This window comes from Galleria mellonella, unplaced genomic scaffold (genome assembly GCF_026898425.1).
Source record: "Galleria mellonella isolate WM207_F2 unplaced genomic scaffold, CSIRO_AGI_GalMel_v1 utg83, whole genome shotgun sequence".
NCBI lineage: Eukaryota > Metazoa > Arthropoda > Insecta > Lepidoptera > Pyralidae > Galleria > Galleria mellonella.
This window is the reverse complement of record NW_026442162.1, coordinates 5,647,538-5,670,000: the sequence shown is the minus strand read 5'-3', so window position 1 is coordinate 5,670,000 and position 22,463 is coordinate 5,647,538. Positions and strand designations below refer to the sequence as shown.

Genomic DNA, 22,463 nt, shown 5'->3' with positions numbered 1-22,463 from the left:
TATATCAATCTTGTAAATATAGGAAACTGGCGTGATCTAAGAATAAGTAGACATGATTTATTAAAAATAAAAATATTAAAATTTTATATTTTGCACATCCATTGCGGGTATTAACCAATCTATCTATGTTGATAACGATGCCCTTATATACTTTGACAATAAACTCTGTTATGTCAACTGTTCATATCTATAGGCGACTGTTACCACTTTCAATCATATTGGCCGTTAGCTTGTTCGTTATTCTAAATGCATAAAAAAAAAATAGATTTAAATATCTTTGCAAATTTCAATTTTTTTATTTCTTCGACTAATCTACCAGATGCTAAACTCCGATTAATATCTGTATTATCATAATAGTATAATTTTTTTATTTCAATTTTAATATAAAATATAAATATATATGTTAATATGGATTATTTAACACCGGAAGGTGTTCTCTACCAATCAAATATTGGGTAAACACATAAATGGGTTTTCGGTGAGTCAATAAGTTATAGAATTAGGTAATAAATCATAATTACGTGATGCATTTTAGAGAGTAGGCAAATATATTTGTTATTAACGTGTAGAATTATCAACATTCAAGTTATAACCTCAATTATTAAAAGGTAATGTGACAGTTATTGTAAGTTTTTAAAAAAAAAATTAAACTTGATGATTTTGTATGGAACCCCCTGATTTCCACCACCGTACAACCCGCCACAAGCTAAATTTTCATCCCAATCATCTGGACGAGTGGCGGTCTTCCACCATGCGTTTTTCAACGTGCACTTTCTTCCACGCTAAACCATTCTTTGGAATCAACTTCCAGCAGCAGTATTTTCGAACCGATAAGACAAGATAACCTTCGTAGTTAACCGGTTTCATTTATTATATACAGATATATTCCTTTTTAAAAGGGCGGCGGTAGTCACTTACCATCAGGTGAGCCGCATGCTCGTTTGCCCCCTGTGTTGTAAAAAAAAGTGTTTCTATAGATAGATAAACTTTTTATTTGAGCCATTTATGACACACGTAAATTTACAAATGAGTTTATACAGTCAAATTATTTACACTTTTCATATATACTTTTGGGTCTCAGAAGACTGTCTTATGGTCAGGTCCAATTATTCATTTGTTTACATTTCCATTAGATTTTTTTTTAATAGTTCTAAATAGTAATGCTGGTACAATCAAAATTTTAATGTTGTTAAACTGTAAAACTTTTTATTACGAAACTCTTTATAAAATTATCTGTATCGATCACGTCCTTTTGCATCTAAATTGAATGAAACGAGCTCTCACTCGCCATAAAGGGAACGTTACACAATTACGCAATTTCCGTTTGATGGTTCGTGTGAATTGGATTTATAAGGTAAATATGATAAAGGCCCATTCAGATGAAATCTACGAAGCGACACGCTGTATTCTCAAGTTGTGAGCAGTGTCAATGGAATTTAGACGATTTTGGAAGCCTTTTCTTATACGGTCGATGTATCTTTTTTGCTTTTAAAATACTAGGTTGCTTACATTGGTTTTAGAGTTAAAATGAAGGAATAAATATCAAATCCAATACTTGAATAAATATTTTTTAAAAGCGCTCTGGTATTGTAATGATAGTAGAATAGCAAGAAAATAAATTCAAATATTAGTTGCCACACTTGGCAAGTGGGTTAGCAGCCGCAGTTAGACTTTGCTGATGTTTTAAGAGGGACGCTGCTGCCTTTCCCTTAGCCAGTTCTTACGATGCGCACAGGAATGAAAGAAGTGGCCCATTCTATGTCGGGAGCACACGTTAAATTTTAATTGAATAAATATGTAAATACTTTTATAAATATACAAAAGTAATGATTTATTATATAAATATCAAACTATTTTGTTAGCTCTGAGTACAAATACCAGTGAACAATAAATTTAACAAACAAGTATTGCACAATTACTGCACTCGTTTGGTATTTGCGTGGGCGGAATTCTTTGATATTATCAGTTTAAAGTCACTTTCATATTTCTAATAAATGTTTTTTGTGATTCTTGAATTCTCTTACACTATTCGTGTAGTCGAATATAGTAGGAGATTTCAAGAACGCCCAATTGCAAGAAATAAAGACTCAATACAGAATATTCTGACTCAAAAATGTGAAAACAGGGGACAAAGAAGACATTATTCCCCGTGGGTTAGCTCATGTTTTGCATTCTAATAAACTAGTAGAATTTTATTGTTTCTTTCTCTTGTTTTACGACTTATCTTACTGAATTGGATAATTTTTGGATAAATTAATAATAGATATTACAGATTACACTAAAATTTATTTACACTAAAATTTCCTCATGAAATTAGATATAGCCCAAGCATTGGGATTTTCATATCACGTCTGAAGAATTATTACCTCTCATAATGCTGATGTACGTACTTATTATATTTGTGTAATATATATAATATATATCTATCTATTTATATGTATTTACTTATATATATTTTTATTTATTTATTTATACCTATCGACCTTTTCAATTGTAAAGACATTTTATTTATTTATTTTTAACCTTTAAATTGATCGGTACACATGTATGACTGTAACTACTAATGAACTGTCACTTTTCTCATATTGGGTTTGCTGGAAGAAATCTCTATTGGAGATAAGCTCGCCTTTGTGCACTATTATGTTTGTTTTTACATTTTAATAACCTTTTGTGTACAATAAAGAATAAAATTTATTATTTTTAATTAATAATGATAATAAATTAAGGTTCTTATATGAAACTCTAAGCTCTATATCAATATAGCCTTGGCAGGAACTGCACAAGTGCATATGGGTGTGCATTATGGGTACGCTTCGCAATATGGTATGTACACGTTGATCGTTGCAAAAACTCGATAAATAATGGTTGTTTAACAACAGCCACTTTGATGTTTGCTAATCGAAAATGCTAAGGCAATAATAATAATTTAACATAACATAACACATTTTCCTGGTATAGAGACCAGAGACACTTACTGTGAATCAATATGTAATCTATATGTATCTTGTAATTGTATCTATATATTTTTATTGAATAAATTATTATTATTAAAAAAAATTTGTTCTGCAAATTGCTAATATAAAATGAACCTACATTCATTAAACTTTAGATTTATTATTTAAATTAAAAATGTATCTGATACCAGCTTGGTGATACCAGATTACGTCAAAGAGAATATGGTAGCTTCGATCTTTGTTTTATAAGTGTGGAAAGACCTCTGCAGAAGTTCAGTTCAATAGCGTATGATAGCGTTGTTTTTCTGTATTAAAATAACATGAACTTCAAATTTTTATAAGCACATTCTTCAGGCCATCGTGAATCATATTTTTTTATTAATGGATGAAAATGACTATTAAATGGTAAATAGAAATTGGCAATTAAGAGCACACTGATTTGCCTGCATATATCGGACATACTCAAATCAAATTATGAATTTTTGATTAACATAAGTTTTATTTCAGATGGGATCCAAAACGGCGAATCACACCTACGGAAGCTTCAAGACATGAATTCGTCACGGGGTGCGCGTTGGGGACTTCTCCTGCGGGAGTACTAGCTTTACCTCGCCTAGCGCCACCCAGGCCCACTCGGAGCGCGTTGCTGCATTCGCAGTCAGCTGGCGATGTGGCCGCCATGTTGGGTAGGGCGTGACCTCGTGACATTTGAGCTAGAGTTGGTTCCGGCGGGTTATACCATAGATAATCATTTGTTTTTTTTTTTTAATTTAAATTAGGCAAAAGAGTTTCAATACATAGATATTATTACGACCAATATTTCAACTGGGAATCAAAGAGGCGCTATTAAGTCTACCCAGATCAGTTTCACATCATCAAACTAGTAAAAGATCTCGCTATGACATAACTAGATGTTTTAAACATTAGCGTTTAAATTTTTACGACTGATGAAGACCAATTCTAGATTCCATTATCATATCTACTACATAACAGCCATCCATTGTTTTAAACCGAGCCATCATTACTCAATATGCTGAGCTATATTAATCAAGATATAACAGAGGTATAAATCTGTTATGCACTACTTACAGCGACGCATTGACTATTGCCTAGTTTGCGATTACTTTTTAAACTATTACGAAAATTCGATCTTGAATTATATCAAGATTAGTTATTTGCGTGGAATATTATTGCTATTTAATTATATATATAAATATATTGGATTGGAAATAATATATCGGATATTAGCCATCAGACGTAAATTTCATTCTTGTAATGTATATCGGTATTGAAATAAAAAAAACAAAAATTGTTGACAATACTGACAAAAAGTGTTCCATTTCGTTTACTAATTGCATTAAAACTAAATTCGGTTGATTTTTAAATGTCTATTAAATTACGTATTTACATGTTGCAATGTTTTTGTAATTGGAAACGTGGATTTTTTTTTTATTTTTATTCATTTCAACTACGCATTCAAAGCGTGAAATAGAAAATCTTATTCCTTTTTTAAATTTCAGTGCCAAATTGGAAATTGTGAATTGTTGACTGACAGTGAACTGTGCGAATGTAAAACTAAATGTGGAAAAGTAGAACTACTGTATAGATTTTAGATAATGACGTATATCTTAAAAATTGCATTAATCTTGATTATAATATAGTACAAGATGGTATACGTCTCATTATATCATATCACTGTGAAATTAGGAATATCAGACATAGATATGACATTAGTCATATTTAAAATTACTATTAAACACCTACGAGGCGTTTCACATGATAAACGTCATCATTTATCTCTATTTTAGTGCCTGCATATACGCTATAATAATTGATTTTATTGTTTTAACAGAAAAATAGCTTATTTTATCAACAAGCGTAAATGTAGGTATTTATAAATGATTTACAAATAGTTTGCCCATTGCCATATTTATACGTTATCGTAGCACGGCACGGCACAATAAGAAACGATTTTATCGTCACGATACAATAGAAAAACATTATTTTCACACAATAACACATATTATATCGCAACGATAAAATCGCGCCGTGCCACGCCAAATTATAATACCTCTTTTGTTTACCTACAATACCGTATATTTAATTCAAATGAGTAACTTTAAAGAACACATAAGTTACTGGTCGTGTTAAAAATTAATATATACCTAGTATCATTGTCTTTGGTAAACTAAGTTGTCATGTATGAATTAAATATTAAAAATGATTTTTTTTTTTTGTTTTTGGTAGATGACAAGAACATATTAAAAAAGTCAAATTCCAGACAAATTATCTTACTAAAGACTAGGCAGCATGGTCTCCGACCTTAGCCTATTCCATAACGTACTAAACGTACTAAAAAAAATTAAATAAGTCAACGTGAAATAATGAATTTCAATGACAAAAAATGTGTACCTACAACTACATATACATTTATATCTATATTTTTAATTAAGTAGCAAATGTTTTGTCTTATTACAGGTTGATAATTGCCTAATTATGAAATATTGTTATTGAGAATTATGTAGTACAATATTTCATTTTCTCAATCGCTCGAGTTAATTGAATCGTGAAATACGTTTCCATCTACAACGTTCTAGAATAAAAGATAGGGTACAATAGACAAATTTGGGTATTTAGATTAAAAAGGTGTTAGTAAATGTACTTATATTATGTAGAATTTTGTAAAATCTTTAGATGAAATGTTTCTGTGGCTCATATTACGACGCACTGGAACTAGTTCCATTTTTCTATGAGTACATACATACATACATATCTGTCACGCCTGTCTCCCATTAGGGTAGGCAGAAACAATGGAACGCCAAATGCTTCGATTCAAACAAACCTCTTTCACTTAATCCACATTCATCAATCTTTTCATACACGCTCGCCGGTTAGGGGTACTTTTAATTTGGCCTTTCTTCAGCACGTCGCCTATTTGATCGACATACGTCCGTCTAGGGCGGCCCCTACCGACTTCTCCATTCGTTCTTGCTCGATAAATCTCTTTCGTAATTCTTCTTTCATCCATCCTCTCCAAATGACCAAACCAACGCAAATATTGCGAATGTTGAATGTCTATGAGTACAATCCTACAATTTAGAATTTTTGTTTATTGGCAATAAATATAAATATTTTTTTTTTTATATTGCAATTTTTTTACACTACAAAACTAGTTCTCGTGCATTGTAAAATGAATCATATTCGTTGCTTTAATATATGTATATTAGGACTCTCACACTGTCATGATGTTAGAAGTACTTAGATAATAAAACGTGTAAATGTTTAAACAAAGTAAAAACTAATTATTAATGTAATAGATTTGTTGCATGATAGAAATATCGATATTTACAAAAATAAGGGACCGATATAACCCGAAGGATCGGCATGCTGTAGTAGCGATCGGCCGACCATAGCTTGGCTTGAACCGATTAACGTGTTGAAGGTTGATGATCCCTCACCAGATGGAGTGACGACCGATACTTTAAAATATTTTAAATATTTAAACCTACATTTGGGAATTGTAAGTTATTAATAGGTTGATATATAAACATACTTCCCGATGTCTCAATCTAATGGACTCAAATTTCATACCTAGATCTCTCCGCTGTCCGAACTGAATGCATTCCCAGTTATAGCATAGAAAAAACTAGAAAAAAAAAGAATTGCAGAGTCAATGAATGCATAATGGATCAGGACCATTTATTGTAGCCATTTCCAAGGAATCCGTTGCTTTAATTATATTTTTTTTAATTTTTTAAGACACTATCTATCGTCTATGGTTAGAGTGAGAGGTCCGTAAAAATAGGTCAATACAGTGTTTACAATAACATGTCATAGACATTTATAGAGTAGGTATAATTAAAAAATTCTATTATTTTTCCAAAACTTTAACAGATCTAAATTGAATATATTTTTTTGTTTTAAATTGTTTTGTACTATATTAGATATAATAATTAACTTATTACTACCTATGGGTAGACTGTCGTCATAAAAAGATGTACTTAATCTAATGTTCAATTAGGTAAGATTCAATGCTTTAATAAAATGGTTAAATAATTCAAATGGTAGTTACATTATTTATATCTCAAACTTATATTATATAGATAGAGTCTCTCCGTAGAAATGCTTGGAGAAAAGTAAGTCAACTTTTTCATACAATTTGGCGTGATAAATAGTTATGAGTGATTCCTTTATAACTTCTATACTTATTTTGTCTTATAATTTTTGCATCTTTTTAATGCGTAAAAACTCTTTATTTATTAAACAATTAAATATAGATACGTCAAGATACATTGTGTGCGTAAGTATAAATAAAACGAGCTAGCTAATTTAACAATTAGCTGACAAAAAGTTGACTTGGTTTTGAGACTCAATATTCTATCTATATAATCTAAGATTTCAAAGTACTTGTTTTTGATAGCAAGTCACAATATTTCTTTAATAAATACCAAAGTAATACTTAAATAAAATTATCGAAAAACAATCAACTATTATATATAATAAGAGTTTTTTGTCATGTAGATTCTTTTAGTAATAATCAAAAGGATAGGTATTAGAATTTGTACTCAAATAAATAATTTAATTTTACGTAACAAACATTTTACAGATGGTACATATTATGATATTATTAATGTTTTCCAAATATCTTAGTTCTAATCTTAAGGTTTAACAACTCCACTTGAGTGATACGTAAATAAATATTAAACATAATTTAATAAATATACTTGGTTACCTCATAATACGGGCTACGTATTTATATGGAGTAACCAGGTATATTATTCATTTAAAATTTTTCCTGATCATTCAATGCCCCATTATTAAAGTAATTATTTTAAATTTATAATAATATATACGTACACGTGTATATTTAAAATCAATATAAATCAGTCTCTTGCGATTACTTGATCACTAATACACTCCCTAGCTTAATAGTGGTCAAGAGTGTGACTTCATACAAAATTCACTACATGAGTCTTGAATACCTCCGTAGAGGCATATTAATTTTGTTGTCAAGCAACTTACTTGTTACTCGCATGTTTCAAGTAAGATACGCCAGTGAAATTACTGTATACTGTGACTCATGATTTACCACGTCACAAGAGATAGCGAAATGCAAGATTTCTCTGGCTTTACAAGTATTTATAGATGTGGTAATCGATTATGACCAGGTGGATCTTACCTTAGTAGAAAAAAAGTGGGCATTTAAATACTCATTTAGTATAGTTAAGTAAATAAATGTTCATTTTATAACACATTAGTGTATATCAACATACACAAAAACATGTAATACACATCCATAAAACATGTACATGTTTGAATCGACTTCAAACAGAACAGAGTTTTTTAATTCGATTGTATATTTTTTATGTTTGTTTTCCATAAATCCATTAATTATAAACCAATTTGGAAAATTCTTTTTTCATCTTGAACTTACAATACCATAGAAATTTTATCAAAATCGCTTCCACAGAAGTTTAGTTTTTAAAACAAAATAACCGGTTATGCCACAATTGAAATCAAATTTCTTTGCAGAACACGATTTCAATTATAGCTATATAGGTGAAATGTTATTACATGTTTTATTACTTACATGTTTCATCATGATATTACATGTTTCTTTGTTTCTTTCTATCAACAAACATGTACCTAATATACGTTTTAAACAGCAGACTTGTATTTTGGTGGTAGGAGGATTTATAACACGAGTACGTAAATTTACAATTTTATCAACGAAATACAAAATAAACTCAAGTGAGAACACTATTCGACTGCAAAATGGTCTAAGATTGTGTACATAATTTTATTGTTTCGTAGATTATAAATAGGCCAAGCCAAACTGTGAATTGACGTAAGGGTTCAGTATAGTGTTAATGTATAATTTATTAGTGAACTATATTTGTGATTCTCATAAGACTAGCTTTAGAAAATGATTGTTAAACCTCAATATATAAGTATTTATCATATATGTATTAAATAAATGTTTGTTTCGATTGAATCGTCATATTAAAGTTCTTCCAAGTGATCCTGTATTGTTTTCATCATCATCCCCAGATCATCAATCACCAAGGGGAGACTTTGTGCAAAAGTCGATTGCTTGGGTACCTCTGTCCCATTCGTGTTTCTACCGTGAAGCAGTTGTGTTTGCATGGCTGTGTTTCGGTGTGAAGGGTGGGCGCGGGCGTGAATTTACAGGGTACAGAGGAATAACACCCGAGTCCGCAGGAATGGCAACACATGGGGGGTATCATGGGCGAAACATTATACTCTGTTATGTCCATGGTACTGCTCATGTCTATCTATAGGCGACAGTTACTACTTTCCATCAGGTGAGCCGTCAGCTTGTTTGCCATTCTAAGTTGTATAAAAAAATATCATATCAGCCCTTAACCCATTGCTGAACATAAGCCTCATTCTTGGTGATTTTTGCTAGTAGTTGCCATGGTTGGCAGACGGATTCGCAAATGCAGTTAGGATTTAAAGATGTTTTAAAAGGCATACAGCTGCCCATCTTTCGCCCTCTTAATCGCCTTTTACGACACCAAGGAAAAGAAAGGGCAGGTTCGGTCGATGCCAGGACCATACAGCCATTATCGTGTCATACTGATATCTATTATAAAGGAATATTTTCAATTATAATTCAAAAGCATTACTATGTATATAGTTTAGAATGGCAGTACGAAATTTATTATTTACATAATACCAACTTACTTAAACATTATCTATAATTTCCTATACAAACATAATCGAAGTATATTAACGTAAGTATCTAACCTATTTAGTATTTCAACATAACAAATTCCAAGCAATACGACTCTGTAATGTCAAAAAACCACAATAAATAAGGTTGCCACCTATAAGTTTTAATGTAACAATAATCTACATAATGACAATCATTTGGATAAATGCTGTGGTTGAATAAAGACACGGTCAGTATCGTGTTGTGGCCATTTTGTGTTTCTGTGGCACACGCATGAAAAAAAAATTGTTACTAATTGTATGCATTCTGATTTTGAATTTGTTTTTTTTTTTTTTTTTTTTGTAAATGTATCTTTTTTCTTTTTTCACTTTGCATTTGTGTCTTTTGTTGTTTGTGTGTGTAAGTAATGCAAATAAATTATTTATCTACCTATCTATCTATCTATAGTAACCCTCAGTACAATGACACAATTAATATGATATGAAACAATGAGTGGGTAGAAGAAAATACTTCTGCCTCCGAAATGGAGATATGACATCAGTCTTCTCGTGACCACGCCTCGTGTAACCCGTTTTGAGAGTCATCAAAGTGAACGAATGCATTAATTTCAATCTCTTATAAAATATAAAACATATGACGCAAAAGTGTTAAATTTAATATTTTATATATTTGAAAAATTTACATAAACTATCTTGCTCTAGTTTTTACACAACTAACTACAATTTTTTTTTTTTAAAGAATATTCATAAGTTTTTAGAATGAGATCTATATAACATGATTCCGGAAAAAAGTAAATAATCTAAGGTAAAATGGCTAGTAGTTATCAGTAATTATTATTCTACAATTTATATTTTTTTTTTTTTATTTAAAGAATATTCATAAGTTTTTAGAATGAGATCTAAGAATATAACATGATTCCAAAGGAAAAAAGTAAATAATCGTAAGGTAAAATGGCAGACTCTCGCTACGACTTTTAGAGCTGTAGAAAAAGTTATCAGTAATTATTATTCGGACTTGCATCATGGGAGTACCCAGATATCTAGTCTATTTGTTATATTAAAGATATCTCGATGTTTATACCTAATATTTTTTATTAAAAAAGTGGCTTCAATAGTAATAAAATAAATTTAGAATCGACATTTTATTTTATACAACTTAGAATGGCAAACAAGCTGACGGCCCACCTGACGGAAAGTGGTAACCGTCGCCTATAGACATGAACAGTAGCATGGGCATAACAGAGTATACTGTTTCGCCCATGATACCCCCATGCGTTGCCATTCTTGAGGACTCAGGTGTTATTCCTATGTACCCTGTAAATTCAAGTGAACATGAAAGTAAATGTACCATTTTCAAAATTTAGAATTGGTGTAGAATTGGTGTAAATATTGAAAAAAAGTTGAGTTAAACCTAAAAAATGAAAAGAGGGGACCCTGGTATTATTATTTTCATTATTATTTATTAACTAGCTTTTACTCCAGACTTTGTCCTTCAGAGTAACTCGTTAAGCAGTTAAAGCGCTATAAAGTGATAAACAAAAGCACTTTTACATTTATACATAAGGATATACAAAGGTATCGATTGACAGCCCTAGCTTCAAAAGCGACTTACTTCCTTGTTGAAATAGGCCCCGATGCGGTACCAAACCACAATGGGACGATGCTATCAACTGTTATTCAACTTGTCGTGGGCTTTTTCACACAACTAAAAAGGTTTCTTGAGGTGAATTGCTCGTTTACTATAAAATATATTTATTGTAATTAAAAATTTAATACTTTAAAAGTACTAATAAAATATGAAATATAATATATACTTCAATATTATTGTTATCGTAACTGAAAAAAATAAAAAAAATATCAGAAATGAGCTAAATATTCTAATTTTATACTTACAAAGTATTCATTTTTAAAACTATATGATTTGCATCGATTTATTAATAATTAACTTAGAGCCTTTGAAATGTGGTGCTGGAGAAGGATGGAGAAAATTAGCTGGTGATATCGAATTAGCAATGAGGAGGTCCTGCTTAGAGTTAAGGAAAAGAGACAAATTATTAGAACTATTGAGGACAGAAGGGGAAATATGTTGGGACACTTGATACGACACGATAAACTTATGAACATTATAGAAGAAGGTAAAATAGAAGGAAGGAGGGGAAAAGGGAGACCGAAGCTAGTTATATCAGGCAGATCAAGGAAGGAGTTGGTGTCGTGTCGTATCAAGAGGTGAAGAGACTCGCTGAAAATTGTAGTGAGAGGCAAGAGTTCCACAGACAAGAGCGCAGCTCTTAAATAGGATAGATAGATTAATAATTACTTAATGTTGTAAAAAAATTGCTCGAATCAGATTATATGTATAGATAGAGTGTCTCCATACAAATGCTTTGAGAAAAGTGGGTCAACTTTTTCATACAATTTTCCTTAATAAATAGATATAAGTGATTTCTTTATAACTTCTATATTTATTTTGTTATATAAATTCTGCATCTTTTTATAAACCGCAAAAACTCATTGTATTTATTAAATAATTAAATATAGATACGTCAAGGTACATTGTGTGCGTAAGTGTATAGAACACTAATAAAAAAACAAGTCAGCTAATTTGACAATTAGCTTTTTTTATATCCTACCTTTACGTGCTGATGATGAATTAAAATGTCGTTCATCTGTGTACTAAATTTTACTCAAATCTGTTCAGCAGTTTAAACATGATAGAGTAACAAACGTAATTTAAAAATTAATAAGATCTATTCTGTATATTATTATATGGTCCCGTGTGGTTCCGCCATAGAACAGGCTACCTCTTTTCCTGTGGGTGCCGTAAGAGGCGACTAAGGGAATACGAGGGATGGGCAACAGCGTCTCTCTTAAAACATCTCTAATGCCGAACTGTTGAAAAATTTTGAAAATCCGCCTGCCAAACGTGGCAACTACTATCAAAACCCCCCAATTGGGAGGCTTATTTTCAGCATTGGACAGTTAAAAGTTGTTATGTTAATAATTCTGTATATTTAGCGTTCACCCGAAGAGACCTTTTTATCATACAATGGAAATTGTATCTGACTGTAATTAAGTACTAATTGTCACTTGTTCAACGAATGCCGTAATTTAATTGGGTGTTGTGAAGCCATCGTTCTGCTATTCCAGTCACCTGTTTGTCTGTCTGTTGAAATATCTTCGTTTGCGTATGATGTTTAATAGTTACGCAAAATTAGGCTCAACGGGAATATAATGGAGACCTTTGTTAACACTTCGAGAAGAATAAACATCTTAGTTTTAGTTTTGCTTGGGCACCTCTGTCCCATTCGTGTTTCTACCGTGAAGCAGTTGTGTTTGCATGGCTGTGTTTCGGTTTTAAGGGTGGGATATGGCGTGAATTTACAGGGTACAGAGGAATAACACCTGAGTTCTCAGGAATGGCAACGCATGCGGGGTATCATGGGCGAAACAGTATACTCTGTTATGTCCATGGTACTGCTCGTGTCTATAGGCGACGATTACCACTTTCCATCAGGTGGGCCGCAAGCTTGTTTGCCATTCTAAGTTGTATAAAAAATGAGCAAAATTTTGTTAACAAACTAACTAATAAATTTTATAACTTAATAAATTTTATGTATATATATTTTCCCCGACAAACCAATGTTACATTTACCACAACTGCAACAGTCGATACCCACCGACCGTCTGATTAGAGGTTACAATCGTGACTGTATCATTTTTATTCCATTTTTAAAACGCTTAACTCCTCTTAAACAATTTTACAATGTCCACACATCGAATTGGAACATTCGTGAATATGTCATAACACATACTTTGTGATTGTTTTCTAAAAATAGTTATAATTCAATCTCGTGTGGGCATCCATCGCGGTTGCTAAATACAGAGAACGGATTTTTGATATTTCAAAACGCTACAGTTGCTTTTACTTTAGGATAGTGTTGAGAAAGAACCGATATTGTATTACATCGATTTCGTATTCGATTACGTGAAACTAAATATCGATACGGCCGACGGTTAGCAGCTCGTCGAGATAAGTACCTGACATAATATGTCTAAATTATGCCTATTATACTCTTCATCAGGTCTTTAACCAATGCGTGTTGCCAGTGAAGACTTACGGAAACGAAACGCGGTCCACGATTGCTCGTATGCAAAAGGTACAAGTGACTCAGCGGGCTATGGAAAGGGCTATGCTCGTAGTCTCTTTGCGTGATAGAATCCGAAACGAGGATATCCGAAAAAGAACCAAAATAACCGATATAACCCGAAGGATAAGCAAGCTGACGTAGCAATGGACTGGTCACATAACTCGAAGAACCGACAACCGATGGGGAAGAAAGGTTCTTGAGTGGCAACGGGTAAACGCAGTGTAGGACGACCCCTCACTAAATGGAGTGAGGACCTGAAATGCGTTGCAGGGATTCAATGGATGCAGGTGGCTCAGGACCGTTCTTTATGGCAGTCTATGGGATAGGCTTATGTCCAGCGGTGGACGGATAATGGCTGAAATGATCATACTCATCATCATCATCATTTGAGTAGTTAAATGTCCACTGCTAAACATAGGCTTACCCCATAAAGGAGGGGTTTTGTCAGTACTTGCCACGTTTCGCAGGCGAGTTGTAAACCGTAGTTTGGCTTTTAGTGATGTTTTAAAAGGGACGCTGCTGCCCATCCTTCGACCATTAAGTTCCCTTCGCCTCTTACGACACCCACGGGAAAGGAAGGGATGGTCCATTCTATGCCTAGAGCATACGGCAACACTATTATACTATTCTGTGTCAATGGAAACTTAATAAAAATGTAACCAATTTTTCTGGAACTTATCGTAGAAACACTCTTTAAATTAGTAACAAATAGAGATATCCGATCAATTAATAGCTTTTTGAACTGCACTGCTGTTGGACATCAGCAGTTTGTCTTAGCTCTCTTTATTAACTTTTTAATTAAGTTCTATTGATTGAAACAAAAAAATTGTTAATTGACTTTTCGGATTTTTATAGAATTCTCGCTATAATAAGTAAATAATAATATTATAATCGTCATATAAAAAGTATTTTAAACTTTAGAGTAACGTACTTTCGTTCGTTACATATTTATGTTACGTATACGTCCCTGTTTTGAAGAAAAAAAATCCACATAAGAAAATAATCACTTCTGATTTGGATCACGTGTGCGTGTGCGTGTGCATGCGCGTGCGCGTGTCCGTGTGCGTGCGTGTGCACCTGCGCGTGCGCGTGTGCGTGTGCATGTGTGTGTGTGTATGTTTTATATACGAACTTTTTTTTACAATGAGCCCAATAAGTCAAATACTTAATCGAATAAAGAATAATGCCACAATCTGATTTAACGGTAATATATTTCGAAACTAACTGCCTATCTTTTATCAAAACTCGCTCTTGTTATCAATTTGGACTACCTATTTATTGTACTTATAATGACTGATTAAAATTAATTGTCATAAATAATTGCTATAGAATAATTTATTGTCTATGCTATAGATAAAAAAAAAACATTAATTTTAATTCGTTCATTTTAAATTTCGAAACGCTCGTGCGCTCTGTCAAACTTTCAATGGCCAGTGACACGTTACATTATCAAGATGTGCCATGTTGTTATGGGCATATCAAGAACTGTTTCTTGTTCTTGTAGCTTAACATGACACGACTTGACAACCCTGATGACCATTAGTCGAAAAATTGGACTGGAGATTAGGATTATGAAGTAAGGGTATGTCCAAACTGTGAATTGTCACCTTCCAGCATTTTATCGGATGATTTTTTCCCACGTATTTAATATAATCATAGATTAAGCTTGCACGATTTTTGTTCACCTTGCATGTTGCTATAGGTATTTTATTATTATTCATTATTATCTAGACGGAATTTAGTGATTCTTATATACTCTATGGTTTCATGTTTTAAAAATACGTTGTAAACTGTCAATCAATAATTTAATTATTGGCAAACGCGCTGCTTTTCAAAACTATTATAATAAGGTCATCATTATTCATCGGTCATCACATTCATAGGTCATCATTATCATTGCGAATCTTCATTTCAGGTTTCTAATACAATTGAAAAATGCATATATTATAATTTTAGATTATATAAATAGAGCATCGAGCCTGAAAAATAATACAACTTTTTGTCAGCTAATTGTCAAATTAACTGACTTGTTTTTTTATCAGTATTCTTTATATTTATATATAAAATATATCTAGAACGTATTACTTAATAAATAAAATTACGCATTAAAAAAATGCAAAAATTATAAGACAAAATAAATATATAGAATTTATAAAGGACTCACTCACAACCATATTTATCACGCAAAATGGTATGAAAAAGTTGATCCGTTTTCCTCGAAGCATTTCTATGGAGATACTCTATCTATATACTCTAAGATTAGCTACAATGTATACAAAAATTTTAAGCTAATATGCACAGATGTATGTATATTTATAATATCTCAGTGATCTCAAAGAAATTTTTTATCGTTAAATAATTAATTTTTTTTTTTTAATTTTTTTAATTACTTGTTCTTGATATTATAATGATGTTAATTAAAGAACATCTTATATTTGAAGTAGGTTGAAATTGCTTTAGTTTAGTCACATAATTTTATAACAATATTATGTTATTTCTTAGATTTTATTATCTAATTCATTCATTTATTGATTACCTTACTATTAACGTACTTAATGTAAATAATTAACAAATAATCTCAATACTGTGACAATTTTTTACTAAGGCAATACATACTTTCTTTTATATTACGAGCATTTTCTGAAAAAGAATCAAATAAATTCTTTTTTATATAAAGCAGATTGTAGATATATAACTAATTGGATTTATAATATTTTACATACGGGATAAAAAAAAATGCCGCGAAAAATCAAGCGGTGAAAAACCATAAAGTGCAGGTCGACCTCCTCGCGGTTCTCCCTGGAAAGTATCATGGCTAATTCCTGATGAATTCATCATGATGGGCTAACTGGCCTGTTTTCATTCTCATCTATCACCCTTCACTGGTGCTCCGCCAGCGTATCCCGTTAGCGCAGGCGGGGCTACCAAACCTTTTTCACCCATCAAAAAAAAACCATAAAGTGCATAGACCCTAATAGAGTTTAAAAATCACTCAACTGTAAGTGATTGATTGAGATGACCGGATCTCTAACGTCGGGTCAAGGACTTTTTTACAAAGTGACAGTTCACAAGTAAATGCTCTTTTGTAATATTTTCTTAACATTTCAAAAGATTACTTACCTTTGTGAGAATTAGGAATAATTATATGTAGCAACAATATGCATATATAGATTCGGATGCGTGGGTTTAGTATTAACAAAGATACGCGAAACGGTAGATCAAAATTAATTGTGTGGGTGTATGTGCAAATACGAATTTTCAAGTACTTTGGCCGTATCATCCGGAATGAAAACTGTATGGAACGTCTAATTGTCCAAGGAGCGGTACAACGCAAACGTTCTCGAGGTAGATCACCAACGCGATGGACTGACCTCACCAAAACGGTCACACAGCAGTCTATTGTGGAATGCTCTCGCTCGGCTGTGAGCAGAAGATGGAGACGCATTGCGAGGACCTCAATCGCGAAGGAGGGCCTCATCGACGATCCACTATCATTATAAAAACCATGACCACTATGTCAAGAGTGTACGAAGAGATGATAATAAAACAAAATTTCCTGCAATTCGAAACGCGCACGCAATCATGTCCGTTCCCCAAGTTCTAAAAAACAAATCCGCCATGTAAGGTCCTCTTTTCTTATTTGCATTAATAGGCTTCAACAAAATCTATCCATCTATACCAGAGGGAGACTTTGAACAAAAGATGTTTGTTTAGGCACCTCTGTCCCATTCGTGTTTCAACCGTAAAGCAGTTGTGTTTGCACGGCTGTGTTTCGATTTGAAGGGTGGGATATGGCAGTGAATTTATAGGGTCCAGAGGAATAAAACCTGAGTTCTCAGGAATGGCAACGCATGGGGGGGTATCTTGGGCGAAACAGTATACTCTGTTATGTCCATGGTACTGTTCATGTCTATAGGCGACGGTTACCACTTTCTATCAGGTGGGCCGTCAGCTTGTTTGCCATTATAAGTTGTATCAAACAAAAATGTTTGTATGTATTTTACAGTATCGACTGAAGAAAATCGAATGAAATTTGGTACACGGGTAGATTAAATCCTAACTTAACAAATAGGTTACTTCATATACTGATTCCTGCGGCTTTCCCTGCGGAGAACTAGTTGATAATACAAATAAGGGACTACTCACATTTATTCAGCTATTCATTCGTGTTTCGCTGAACGATTTTGGTCACACATATACAGCCATATCAGCCGCGTACGGTGTCGTAAGAATGAGAAAAAAATCAAATCTGAAACAATACAGGCCGCAACTTGTCGACAAGGAGTCACGAAACAATCCTGTAAAGAGCTGTTTCGCCGCGTTCAACGGTGAATGCGGCGGAACAGCGCTGAACGCTCTCTATAGCATTTGCATGAAAATCGTCGTTTTCTATGGACAAAAGCTGAATAGAGCTGAATAAGTGTGAGTGGTCCCTAAATAGAGTTACTATCTAAAACAAACCCAACCGTTCGGTCACGAAATTAATTTGCTTATATTTGTAAAGGATTGTTTTTAAATATGTATGAAAACTAGGATAAAAGTATAACGAAAACAAAATAAATATACCTATTCACTTTCATATTACCTAAGTATGAGATTAATTCCGTCATATGAAAAACAGAAATTGACTTATTAAATAATTAGATTCCTATTGAAAACATAATGAGAGTAGAGATGGGCAATCCACCTGGGTGGGTTTAAAGTCTGGTGGGTAAAAACCGGGTGTTTTGGGTTTATTGTTTAAACCCCATAAACACCCAAATTTTTGGGTGTTTATGATTTTGTACTTCATCATCGTCATCTCAGCCGCAAGACGTCCACTATACTGGACATAGACAATATTATTATGCAGCCTACAGAATAAAAAACTTTTAATTTGATTTTGAGTTTATTAAGAAAGAGATGAAAGTAAAATGTAAAACTACAGTCAATCACTGTCAGATTCAGAGTTATTACAAGCGATGAATTGTATAGGTTCGATAGGCTCTATTTCGTCTAAACTGTTATGTTCATTTACTCGCTCAAAAGCTTCTAAGGTATTTTCTTCATTAAACTGAATGTCCTCGCATTCAGCTTTATGTTTAAGATTCCAGTTATAACAAATGAATGAAATTTTTTCAGTTCTTTCAGTTGTAAGTCGATTTCTTTTGTTATTATGTATGTAGCCTTGGATACTAAAGGAACGCTCAGTGGCTGCCGAAGTACAGGGAGCTGATAGAATACGAATCGCTACTTTGCTTAACTCAGTGGAACCACAAATACCTTTCCACCATATTAGGGGCTCAATGCTATCTAATGAGCTCCATACAAATCCTCCGGCCCAAAAGTTTTCTTTAGCTTTATAACACGCCAAATCTGCCATTACATTTGACAAACTTAAGTGTTGGCTTAAATTGTAGATAAACTCCATACCCTTAAGTTCTTCCTCTTGAGTAAGTTCGACTCCTAGAGTCCTGGGGTCTAGAATATATGCTGCAAAATGTATTGGCCTCATTGCCATATTGCATCTTGAAGATACTGATGTTAGAATCTGCTGTTTGCTTTCTTCGCTCAATGTCGAAATCTCATTTAATGCAAAACGTATCTTAGCTTGTACATCTCTAAATGTAATGTATGTGCGATGCAAACGATTCTGGTCGCTCTCTAAGTAAAATATGCTTTCAGTGACTGGTTCCAAAATACTTATACATTCCCCTGTCTTCGTCCAGAAATCATCACTTAGAATTAAATCTTTAATATCTCTTGAAATTACCACATCTTCTCTAACTGTTAATATTTGCAAAGCTATCTTATTTGCTTTCAAACTTTTTAACGAAGTAACATGACTTCCCCATCTTGTAGCACAAGGCAATTTTAGTGTTTGTGTAGAATCTTCACCCTGCCTTGATTTTATCAACAAGGAACTTAATCGTTGACTCCTTTTAACAGTTTTTATTATATTTATGGCTTGCATAATAAACACAGTTACTTCTTGTATCTTTACAATATCTTGGCACAACAAGTTAAGTTGGATATGTGCACAGCAACCGAGAGGAACAACATGTGGATATTTGAGTTTTGTTAATTCGAATGCCTTTTGTATATTTCTAGCGTTATCGCCAATAAGTACAAGAAACTTATTTGCTCCATACACTTTCATTACTTTTTCAACTTCTTGGCTAAGGTATTCACTAGTGTGAGGATTACTTTCTGTATTCAAACTTTTAACGTATGCAGGTTGAGGTTTTGATATAAGAAAGTTTATTATTCCTTCATTTCTTAAATTAGACCAGCCATCGCACTGAAGGTGTAAGTAACTACAAGCATTTAGTTCCTCATTTAACTCAAAACGCATTTCTCTATATATTTTATCTAAGTATTTTGTCGCTAAAGCTTTACGTGAAGGTATTTTAAATTTTGGTTGCAATTTTTCGAAAAATTGTATCCATAAAGGATGTTGCACCATCGATAATGGCGTCCCTGTTACAAATATAGCTCTTGCTAATTCTGTTTTTATATGATCATCGGTGTCTTGAAACTCAGCATTTATTGTAGTATTAGCAGACGACGAGGGGCTTATAAAAGAATCATTTGTCTCTATCTCTGACAGTCCAGACATTTTGGTTTTGGACGAGCTATCTTTTATAAGTTTCATAGAGTCTTTTAATGTTTCTGGAGATTTTGGACAAGTGATAAGATGTTGAAGCATTTTGGCAGCATTACTGAATTTGTAGACCTTATTACAAAGCTTGCAAGAAACAGACTTGTTTGGTAAAGTACGGTAGTGCTCCCATATGCGTAAATCTTTAGGTCTCCCCATTGAACCTAAAAAAATGAACGATGATTAGTTGGTCTGACGAAAATTCAACAATAGAGTGCCTATTTTTTTACAATGATTATTTCTTGTTATTTACAATAAATTTATTAAAAAAATAATAAAATAAATACAAAAAACCTTTGTAAAATTACATCTCCTCGGAGGATTAAACGCAGACGCTAGTTTATTATCGTATTGTTCTGTATTTTTCTCAGCAACTTCTTTAATTCGATTAGGTACTTACGCATATTATGTTAAAAATAAATATCTAGTACACATCTTAGGCTATCCACCATTATTATCCAATGACGACTCTCAGCTAACTATGCACTATCATCCAAAATAAACGTGTATGGAAAATTTTATCCCAGTCGGTTGAGGATTGAGGATAATTGCATCAACATACGAACATACCTACATACTTTTATTTACATAACGCAAGCTAAATAAAAGCTTGTAATAATACATCTAATTTTAAGTTAAAATTGTTAAGTGATCATGATATAATTGTATCATTCAAAAATCCACTTACCTTTAATTATTTCTTGTTAAGTATAAATATTATTTCAAATCTGCTCCCTTAATATGCACTTTTTTACTGCTTTTCCTACCTAACACGTTACCAGGAAGTCACGTTACCAGAGTCAGAGTAATAGTGAACACGTTTGACAGTGATTGTCGTCGCCTCATATTCAGCGTCGACGAATAGGGGGATCCCCAGTCATAATGTATTGCATGCGTGGCGGTCTTACTTCAAATCCATAAACAAAGAGATAATTACAGAACTCGATACTAGATGGCGCTGTTTTTGTTTGAAGAAAGTTTGCGGTTTAGCCCGCATAGATTTCATCAATGACTTCCACAAAGAACAACATTTCTGTTTTTTCTAAGTCCGTATCTCTTCCGTATATTTCATAAGATATAAGCTTGGGCTACATTGTTATGCAACGTGATTTTGTCGCTGTCTTGCTAGCAGGGTTGACAGATATACGATTTAAATCGTACTCATACTATTATTTGTCTATTTTTTAATGTACGATCGTAAAGATTATGATCGTAATTCGCACAAAAACATACGACTTTTTGGTTACCTGGCAACATTTTTATTATGAAACGAACATGCTCAGATCATCAGTCACATGCAACAATTTATTGGGGATTTCCCCTTCACATCTGGCAGTCCTGCTTGCTAGAATATAGGTAAGTCAGCCACAGTTACTGACGATCGATATTTAAAGGGTATTGTTTTTGTGCTAAATATTTCATAAAAACGTTATTTAATACTTTGTGGATTATTAATTTAGTTGATAATCACTGGAAGTAAAATGGATGCTAATTTGAGAGATCAAGATCTTCGTATAAAACAGTTAATAAAAGAAAATCTACGTAAGTACTCTTTTTATACCTAGGTAGGTAAGGTATAATAAACACAAAAGGTACTTAGATCGCGTGTGTTCGAAGCATTTATTCTAATAAATTTAATTTAAAATTGTAGAAAGAAAAAAATGTCTGCCAAGCCGTAGCCGAAGCCGATCTCCAAATATATTTGGCGATAGTGAGACCCAGTGTCCAGATGATTTACCCAGCGTCGTCGCAACAAAGAAAAAAACGAGGATAAAGTAAAAGAAAATTTACTGAAAGAAGAAACAAACTGTTCTAAATGCTTAATTTATGGAGAAGAGGATAAAAGAAATGAGTATTTCGGACTGTTATTGGCTCAAGAATTTAAATATATACGGCCATGTGTGCGAACGAGGTGTTATGAAGAAATTTTAAAGTATCTACGGGAAGCAAAAGGCCAACATGTTGATCAACTGCAACATGAAAACACTGAAAATTAATTACTTTCATTTTATTATATATAGATTT

At 32.8% G+C, this 22,463-nt stretch overlaps 2 protein-coding genes across 3 annotated transcripts in view; one reads left to right on the top strand and one right to left on the bottom strand.

Annotated features, from left to right (window-relative positions):
• The window catches only part of LOC113514590 (dual specificity tyrosine-phosphorylation-regulated kinase 2), a 101,588-nt gene extending 92,609 nt beyond the window's left edge, over positions 1–8,979 (top strand). For both annotated transcript variants that reach the window (XM_052901940.1, XM_052901939.1), the window contains exon 9: positions 3,462–8,979. In XM_052901940.1, the coding sequence (XP_052757900.1) occupies positions 3,462–3,651 (190 nt within the window). In that variant the 3' untranslated portion in view covers positions 3,652–8,979. The remainder of the gene's footprint in view (positions 1–3,461) is intronic.
• Positions 8,980–15,675: 6,696 nt separating this feature from the next.
• Positions 15,676–21,406, bottom strand: LOC128202249 (uncharacterized). Its single transcript, XM_052901854.1, has 3 exons — positions 21,127–21,406; positions 19,818–20,602; positions 15,676–15,717 (listed from the first exon to the last, which is right to left on the bottom strand). Exons 2-3 carry the CDS (start codon positions 20,595–20,597, stop codon positions 15,676–15,678), a joined length of 822 nt encoding a protein of 273 aa, XP_052757814.1. The 5' UTR covers positions 20,598–20,602; positions 21,127–21,406.
• Between the last annotated feature and the right edge of the window lie 1,057 nt (positions 21,407–22,463).

What these genes read in the sequence shown, in the direction of transcription:
- LOC128202249 (XM_052901854.1), bottom strand. Translation starts at nt 20,597, where the DNA reads ATGGGGAGACCTAAAGATTTACGCATATGGGAGCACTACCGTACTTTA. An exon ending in TTGTTCCTCTCGGTTGCTGT is followed by an intron (nt 15,718 to 19,817) that starts GCACATATCCAA and finishes CAATTGTATTAG; the next exon opens with AAACCTGAAATGAAGATTCG.